This window comes from Aplysia californica, unplaced genomic scaffold (genome assembly GCF_000002075.1).
Source record: "Aplysia californica isolate F4 #8 unplaced genomic scaffold, AplCal3.0 scaffold01359, whole genome shotgun sequence".
NCBI lineage: Eukaryota > Metazoa > Mollusca > Gastropoda > Aplysiida > Aplysiidae > Aplysia > Aplysia californica.
This window is the reverse complement of record NW_004798629.1, coordinates 26,236-35,689: the sequence shown is the minus strand read 5'-3', so window position 1 is coordinate 35,689 and position 9,454 is coordinate 26,236. Positions and strand designations below refer to the sequence as shown.

General features: G+C 39.4%; 1 protein-coding gene across 2 annotated transcripts in view; it reads left to right on the top strand.

The window, feature by feature from the left end:
* Positions 1 to 9,454, top strand: part of LOC101853834 (retinoblastoma-binding protein 5 homolog) — a 30,355-nt gene that overhangs the window by 6,405 nt on the left and 14,496 nt on the right. For both annotated transcript variants that reach the window (XM_005112669.3, XM_005112670.3), the window contains exons 2-7: positions 2,247 to 2,445; positions 2,981 to 3,121; positions 5,103 to 5,190; positions 6,012 to 6,083; positions 7,331 to 7,440; positions 8,908 to 9,027. In XM_005112669.3, coding sequence (XP_005112726.1) covers positions 2,247 to 2,445; positions 2,981 to 3,121; positions 5,103 to 5,190; positions 6,012 to 6,083; positions 7,331 to 7,440; positions 8,908 to 9,027 — 730 coding nt within the window. The remainder of the gene's footprint in view (positions 1 to 2,246; positions 2,446 to 2,980; positions 3,122 to 5,102; positions 5,191 to 6,011; positions 6,084 to 7,330; positions 7,441 to 8,907; positions 9,028 to 9,454) is intronic.

Genomic DNA, 9,454 nt, shown 5'->3' with positions numbered 1-9,454 from the left:
CATACACACACACACACACGACACACACACGACACACCCACACACACACACACAAATGCGTGAAAGCCAACTTGTCTCGGCATGCGCGCAGGCTTAGCCAGCCACTTCTCTGTCAAACTCGAGAATCGAGGTCTCGATCTTAAGAGCTATTTTTAGCAGTGTTCAAGACTCGAGGTCTCAATCTTAAGAGCTATTTTTAGCAGTGTTCAAGACTCGAGGTCTCGTTCTTAAAAGACTATTTTTAGCAGTGTTCAAGTCATGGCCTCTAAACAGCCCACTTGAAGCAGCTTCCAAACTCGAAAATCGGACTCAATTCCTCGATCCTTTTTCAGTTTTGGGATCGAGGCTTCGAGTCTTTTTGCCGTCGATCTTGCCCTGGCCTAACCCCTACCCCTACCCCTCAATTCTGCTCCCTGTCATAGTAATAGTTGGTCGCTCGTTACGGAAGTCCTCCCGTGACAACAATTCAACAATGTCAATAGCAATCATTATTAAACAAAAATGTCAATTGTGCTGGTTGAGGTTGCTGCTGCTGCTGTTCACTGTTGTTCAGTTCAGTAGTCAGCTCACACCCAGTCACTCTCTCACAAGAAGCAGAATCACTGACTGTTTTTCCTGTTCAAGACCGAGGTTTTTTAAGATCAACTAATCATCTGTTTGTTCATATATTGTTTGTGTGTTCTTAGAGATTTCGGCACTGGTTAAGATTTGCCGTCCCGCCGCCATGTTGTTTTGTTTTCATCAGCAACCTGATAACCTCTTGGAATGCTGGGTTTTTAGAATTTTGTTTTTATAGATCTAAATTTTTAAGCTTAGTCCTCATTCCGACTCGCAAACTATAAAGTTTTAGCGCGCACAATCAGTTGCAGTTGCTTGCTGTTAGCAGAGATCTAGATCTAGAGTGTAGATCTAGAATCTAAACCAGTGACGCATTTGAGTTGCTGATGTAAACAAACCGAGGCGGGACGGCAAGTCTTAACCAGTGCCTAGATTCCAGATTTCTATTAATTTTATTTTAAAATTGACTCAAACTCACAGTTGGCAGTTTGGGCGTACCGGTACTGGCATTCTGTCGGATGAATTTATTTTTATTTAGCCTACATATATGATTGTCGGCAGTTGTTAAAAATATGGCTGAGATTATTCCCATTCTCTTATTAAATTCCCACCCCCCTGAGGGGATTTTAAAATATTTTACTCAATTTTTGACTAAGGTGTGTGTGTCTTCTTGTGTGAATGATTTGATTTTACTTTCATTCATATTTTTGGCCTTTTTTTAACTTTTAGTGAGATTGATTTGATAGCTAAAAAGCTCTTAGCATTCAAAAGCTAAAAAAAAGTTACGTCAATTTTTCCCTTCAGCATTATATTAGCACTCTCGTTTGAATGTGTTCAATAGTTCAAGGCCCAGCACAGAATTGTAGAGGCATACTAGATCTACTTAGACAAGATCTGCCGGTATATATGTGACAATGTGTCTAATTCTCACCCCAGGTTTAGAGGTTGGCCCTCAGCCTGTATAGATCTATAAAAAACATCTAGAATCTAAACAGAAGATAGGAAAGATGAGAAGTGACCCGACCCGGGTGGGAACAACCAAAAAAATTATTGCCACCACGGGTGGGAATACTCACTTCGTAAAGATGTACAGTCGAACCTGCTCTAACTCTAATGAATTGGATGGGTGGCTACCACTTGTTCAAGAAAATCATCTGACGACCTTTACTCCACTTCCCCCTTGCATTCTTTTTTATATATAGCACTGTACAAGAGGTCCACAGATCTGGGGTGGCAGTGTCCGTTCAGTTTATAAAATTTAGCATCTTTTCCCGTTCCTTCAACATTTAGATACGCCTAGAAAAAATCTAGGCCTAATTGAAATTGTTCAAGATGGCCTCCTATTGTCAATGTTGTCTTAGATAGCCTTGGTGTAGAGTTATGTATTGGAAATGTCAATATATGTGAAAAGAACACAAAAGAGTAAATGGGAAGTTTTCGTTTGTAACAGATGATCATTGTTGTGAACAGGTGGCTGTTAGAGCAGCCGGCTTGGTTGTTTATATTATAGTCATTTTACATTATAAAATTTGGTTTGTTGAATTTTGAATTTGATATCATCATGTATAAAACAACTCATTCAGAAATTGTTTGTGATGCTCAGCTGTACTTGATCAATATTTGATTTTTATTTGCAACGTCCATGCCTTTTCAGTTTCTTACGTGTTCCTTGCACTTTTTTGTTCTAGAGTCGTTTGGGCAGAATTTTCCGGAGGACTTTGATGGCGCGTTGGACTGTGTGAGCATCGCGATCACCTGCACGTTCAACAGACAGGGCACTCTGCTGGCCGTCGGGTGTAACGACGGTCGAATCGTCGTCTGGGACTTCCTCACTCGGGGCATCGCCAAATTTATCAATGCTCATGTGCACCCCGTGTGCTCCCTGAGGTTAGTTCACCCAATGTAGAGCTTACCAATCTGGGGATATATCGCCCTCTAGTACTGGATTTCTTATGTCATGATTGTATTTGTTCTGAAACTTCAAAATATATTCGTCAGTATTGTTGAAACTTAAAAGTAAGATCATCTTGAAATGAATTTTGAAACTTCTTATAACTCAATTCATCAATATTTTGAAAAGTCTGGAAACTATATTTTGAAACTTCATGTCATACTATGTTCATCAATTTTTTAAACTTATGACTAAGTTCATCAGTGGGTGGTTGGCGGGTGCTCTGGTGCAGTTTGCTCCTTCTTTCCTATCAAACATCTATCGTCCTTATCTCCCCTTCTATGTTTGTTACTCTCTTGTAACACCTCTAATCTTCTGGCACTCATATGACGGTTATGCAGTTGCGAGCGCCGTAAAACCTCTACTAAAACAAAAAAGCACTATGTTCATCTATATTTTTAAACCTATGACTAAGTTCATCAATATTTTGAAACTTAAACTTTCATCTGCCAATCTGTCCTCCCTCCACAGCTTCAGTCGAAACGGTCGCAAACTGCTGAGTGCAGCCACAGACAACACTGTGTCCATCTGGGACGTTCTCTCCGGGGAAAACGACAAAGTGTTCAGATTTCCCTCCCCTGTCTTGAAAGTGCAGTGGCATCCTCGGAACTGGTAACACATTTATAAATATATATACATTTTTCTTATGTATTTTTAAAAAACTGACTTACTTATAAATACATTTTTTTGAATCGGTAATATACTTATAAATACATTTTTCTCGTGCATTTTTTTGAACTGGTAACATACTTACTTATAAATACATTTTTCTCATGCATTTTTTTGGAATTGGTAACATACTTATAAATATAGATTTTCCTCATGCTTTTTTTTTAACAGGTAACGTGGGTGGTTGGCGGGTGCTCTGGTGTGGTTTGCTCCTTCTTTTTTATCAAACATCTATCGGCCTTATCTCCCCTCCTTCTTTTTTATGTTTGTTAGCCTACGCGTCCACCAAAATAAGATCATTTCCAGGCCAGGCTAATGTACGAGGTTTTTTCATGGTGTAGAAGCGACTCAAAAAGATCCGCGTCCACCGACGTCAGACCAGCCAAGACGGAATAAGACAGCTAAACCTATTTTTAGCCCAGTGCGTTATGATTATGAGAACAACAGACAGCACAGGCGATTGATTGATTTATTTAACACTTAAAAAAACTAAAAAGCAACAAATTATAATTATGGTAAATATTGTTGGTAAGTTGGGACGATGAGAAGGAAAAAAAAAAAAAAAAAAGCTGGGACTGGGATTCGAACCCACGTTAAAAAATAATGTCTGCCTCCAAACGCAGACACACTGTTCACTCGGCCATCAGAACTTTCATCAGCAAAGGGTAAATTAAGCTTCATTATACGGCACTGTTTCAGGAAAGGCAAAGCGACACAATATATCGAGATGTAGATCTAGAATCTAGGCCCAGATCTAGTGGACCGGCAGATAATGTCTGGAGAAAACTAAAAATTGGCGGAAAATTTGAAGCACTAAACATTAGAGATCGTAGATCTATCTAGATATCTAGATCTAGACACGTCCCTAGCTAAGTCTAACATGGCCTATTTTTAGCTCTCCCAAGAACGAAATAATTATCTAGATCTAGGTCAAGTGCTTCAATTTCATTTTCTTGCTGTTTTTCAGCTCAGATCTGCTATTTTACAATATATTATAATGAGATACAACTTTATTGATAATGTAAAGTGCAATGAAGAAGCAAAAATGTACTTAAAGATGCAAATTTCCTTCCAAAATGAGTCGAATCGAGGCTTTCTTAGTCCCCTACACGACTGACGAAAAAGCGTGCATGCAGGAAAATCGTGTAGTCAGGCAAAGGAAGTCAGTGACTGACAAAAACAAGCTCATTTGCATGTGAGTTTGGCCTGCAAGTGACGAAAAAGCGCAGTGGACGCGGGGCCTTACTCTCTTGTAACACCTCTAATCTTCTGGCGCTCATATGACCTTATGCAGTTGCGAGTGCCGTAAAACGTGTACTAAAACTAAAAAAAGAACAGGTAACATACTTATAAATACGTTGAGATTATGGTCATGTTGTTCAATGGTGTCAATAATCACGATAAATTTACAACTTTTTGTGGTCTCTTTTCCAAAACAAATATATATCTCTCTGGCTCCTCTGTCTCCCCCTTCTTTTCTTTGTATGTCACTCTCTAGCAACACCTCCAATCTTCGTCACTTATATATATGACCTATTAATTATTTAATTTGTGTTACACCTTTTCATTTTTCCTTCCGCTGGTATCCTTAGGATGTGGAAGGGAGATGCATCTTTTGGGTGGGTGGGTGGTTGGTGGGTGTTCTGGTGTGGTTTGCTTCTTCTTTCCTATCAAACGTCTATCGTCCTTATCTCCCCTTGTTCTTTTTTGTGTTTGTTACTCCCTTGTAACGCCTCTAATCTTCAGCCTCTATATGACACTGTTTTGCAAGTGCTGTAAAACACTTACTAAAACTAAGCAGCTTTCGGTCATGTGCTAAGCGAGTGTGGTGTCTGTGATAGATATGTTGTTCCAGGAGCTTTTTAAGCGCTGTAAAATTCATTGTAAAACTGAGACTAAATCTTCATGGTGTTGTATTTTTCAGCAACCAGTTCCTGGTCTGTCCCCTCAAACATGCCGCTGTGCTCATGACTATCAAAGGAGATCACAAAATTGTCCCCCTTGACGACGACGTAAGTGGGCTCTTCATCTATCTGTCCCCGTGGTTTTATGCACCCCGCATAATTTAGCAAAATTTGATCTTTTTTTCTTCATAATTTCTGATTATTTTCCTTTTTCATTCTTTGTTAAAATTAACAAAATCGCATAATTTCACCTTTTTGGGCTCAGTTAGCATCAGAATTTTTCTTGCATAAAACGACGGGGACAGATCTATATTTCTGAATAATGATTAGAGGTGGGAATGTACACTATTGCAAAGTACGACAGAACCTACTCTAATGGTCACCTGCCTAAGGCAGTCACCTGTGCAAAAATCCACTTCTCACTTCCCCCCTTATTTTTATATTAATTTTTTCTTCTTTATTTCCAATATTTTCTCTGAAATCCAGTAAAAAGAAGTTTTTCTCAGCCTTTGTTTTTCTGTATTACCCCATATTAGTCTTGTCTTTTGTCTTTGTGGTCGCAACTATGCAGCTTTGTCAATTTTCACAAAATTCCTGAGGCATCCCTGATATTGAACCAATCTAGACCAATGCTGGAAGTCAACCATTGTGGAAACTAGGAAAATTTTAACCATTTTAAGATTTGTAGATTGTTTTTATGTACGTGTGCTAACAATTAAGCTCTGTTATTTTGCTCATTAGAAAAAGAACCCAAAAAAAAGAATGCGAATTTAAGTTTGTATTTGTGTGTTCAAATTTCAGTCAAATTAGGATTTGTAGAATGTTTATATTGTATGCGTTAAAGATAAAGCCATTATTTTGTTCATTTGAAAAAAATGAAAAGCATGGGAATTTAAGTTTGTATATATTTTTGTATGTTCAATTTTCAGTCAGATTTGAACATCATTGCCTCGTTTGACAGACGAGGCCGCTACATCTACACAGGCAATGCAAAAGGGAGGGTGAGTGCTCAGTCGTTTTGATTTGTGATTATTATTTTCTGGAATTTCTCATTTCATGATTTCATATCAGGTCTTGTAATTAAATTCCTGCATGTGGTTGAATGATGCGTCTGATTTGGTATATTCCTTTTGTCAGCGTTACTTCTCTTTTCATATATTGAAATTTAATGAGAGTAAAATATAATTAACATTTTTATGTGCATACCTGCATGTGTTTTGACGGTCATGTACAGCCGAGAAAAATGTCCCTCTCGGATAATAAAGTATTATCTTATCTTATCCTATAATCTTCTGGAATTTCTGATGTCTTGATTTCATATTTAGATGCAGTTGAACCGTTTGGTGGAAGTTAAGACAACAACCTGTTCCTAAAAAGTAAAGTTGTTCCCACATCCGATCCAGACATTGGGGATTGCCTCGTTAGTGAGACGACTTCCTGGGCCTTCGGCATATTATTGTTGTAGGGTGGCCAGTTCCTTTCCACGCCGCCTTTACTTCCCCAACTCGAAGTCAGGTACCAATTACTGCTGGGTGGGCAGGAGGGGGTGGAAAAAATCAGTGTCCGAACCGAGGCTCGAACCCGGACTTTCCGCTTCGGAGACGAGAGCACTAACTGCTTCGCCACCGCACCCTCATAAACCTGTTCGTATTGAGTATAATAAACAGTGTACTGTGTTGGGTTGTTTGTTTTGTTTTTTTGTTTTTGCATTCAGCCCATTTTGTTTTTTATGAAGATTTAAAACTGGTAATCCTGTTTGTATTTGGGTTCCAATGCAGTAAATCGTGAATGTCTTGAATTCGCAGGTTATTTAGATATCATGAAAATCATGAAACAGTGTGCAGTATATTTGAAATACCTGTTGGAAATGCTTTGAGTTGAAACTTTTTCTTTTTAACTCGTTGAATTATACCGAAAGCAGAATGTCTGGATGGTGTGTTGGTGATACTTAACTTTATACGTGTAGTTTCCGTGATCCCAGCTTTTAAGTTTAAGGAATGTCGTCTCCAAGTATATCTACTCCTCTCGCCTCCCCCCCCCCCCTTACTACCTCATCCCTCCTTCCTCTCCTCCTCCCTCCACTCACAACCACACACCCCCTCCCTCACTCACTTCTTTCTTCCCCACCTCACTCACTTCATTCCCACCTCCCTCCACCCCCCACACAAAAACACACACACTCACAAAAACACACTCTCACATTCAACCCCCCCTCTCCTTTTTCCCCTCCTTGCTGTTGGGGCGACAGATACTTGCGTTCAAAATGGAAGGTCTAGATCTGGCGGCCTCGTTCCGCGTGACGACGGGCGGCCTCAACACCACGGCCATCAAGTCCCTCGAGTTTGCCCGGAGAGGAGAGTAAGTTTTACTGGTTTTAGTAGAGGAAAGTACGTTTTACTTGTTTTAGTAGAGGAGAGTAAGTTTTACTTGTTTTAGTAGAGGAGAGTAAGTTTTACTTGTTTAAGTAGAGGAGAGTAAGTTTTACTTGTTTAAGTAGAGGAGAGTAAGTTGTTCTTGTTTTAGTAGAGGTTTTACGGCCCTCGCAACTGAGGAGAATTAGTTTTATTTGTTTTAGTAGAGAGGAGAGTAAGATCTTTAACTCTTTAACCATGCAATTCAAAATCACGTTTCCGTGTAATTCTCTTGTGTTTGTGGAAATGCGACCCAGCATTATTATGTTTTTAAAACTGCTCGTTTCTCGTGTCAAATTGATCAATAAAGCATTACCCAGACGTAGAATTCATTTGTCTTTGACTTCCGGGTCAAACTAAAGGCTTGTTAGCTTGTACTTTTTTATATTCGGTACCATAATACAATAATAACTTCGCATCGAACGATGGTACTGTCCCGACATGGTTAAAGAGTTAAGATTACTGGTTTTGTTATAACTTATTATCTCTTTCTTTATTACTCCTTACGATCTTCAAGATTACTGATTTTGTTATAACTTGTTATCTTTCTCTTTGTTACTTCTTAAGATCTTCAAGATTACTGGTTTTGTTATAACTCGTTATCTTTCTCTTTGTTACTTCTTAAGATCTTCAAGGTTACTGGTTTTGTTATAATTTGTCATCTTTCTCTTTATTACTTCTTAAGATCTTCAAGATTACTGGTTTTATTATAACTCGTTATCTTTCTTTGTTAAATTGCTTTCGTCTTAAAAGTCAGAAGCTGTTAAACTTTTAGTTTCATAAATTCATGAATTGTGACAGGTTAAAATGAATGGAGGGGGAAAAATATCATCATTTGCAAGCTATTAAAATGTACAAACAAGCCTAGAAAGCAAAATTATACAGTAGAGCGGGAAAAAACCCCAATAAAACGTTTCTTTCCTTTAACAATTATGCCTGCACTGTGTATTTTTTTCTAGCCTTTTTTTTCAACGTTTAGAATTTTAATTCCATGACAAAAAATTCCTTTTAACAAAAGTCTACGATAAACAATACATAATATAAATATACTAAATAGAGATTATTTGTTGTAATAGAGGGGGGGGAAAAAAATATATTTTAGTCCAGTCAGTGCGTGCGCGCCGTATATTTTCCCGGCTTTTTTTTCAAAACCTGTTTACATCTCTGACTAGTTAACCTCCGGCTGTGGGTGGTTGGCGGGTGCTCTGGTATGGTTTGCTTCTTATTTCCTATCAAACATCTATCGTCCTTATCTCCCCTCCTTCTTTTTTATGTTTGTTACTCTCTTGTAACACCTCTAATCTTCCGGCGCTCATATGACCTATTGCAGTTGCGAGCGCCGTAAAACCTCTACTAAAACATAATACATAACCTCCGGCTAACGTTATGCTGCCCTCCTGGTCGTTACTTTCAGATGCTTCCTGGTGAACTCTGCGGACAGAATTATCCGCGTGTACGAGAGTCGCGAGGTGCTGACCTGTGGGCTGGATGGGGAGCCGGAGCCCATGCAGAAACTGCAGGATCTGGTCAACAAGTAGGTCTCTCTCTCTGTCTCTGTCTAGACTGTCTCTCTCTCTCTGTCTCTGTCTCTCTCTCCCTCATGTCTGTCTCTCTCTCTCTGTCTCTCTCTCTGTCTCTGTCTCTCTCTCTCTCTCTCTCTCTCTGTCTCTCTCTCTCTCTTGTCTGTCTGTCTGTCTCTCTCTCTCTCTCTCTTTCTCTCTCTTTTCTCAGGTGACGGTGAGTACATAGTTGCCGGCTATGCGCTCACTCTACATCTGGGACAAGTGTTGTCTCTTTCTCCCTCTCCCTCTCTCTCTCTCACTCTGTTGTTTTCCCTCTCCCTCCTCAGAACACTGTGGAAAAAATGTTGTTTCGCTCTCTCTCTCTCCATCTCCTTCTCTCCCTCTCTCTCCCTCCCTCCCTCTCTCTTTCCCTCCCTCTCTCTCTCTCTCTCTCTCTCT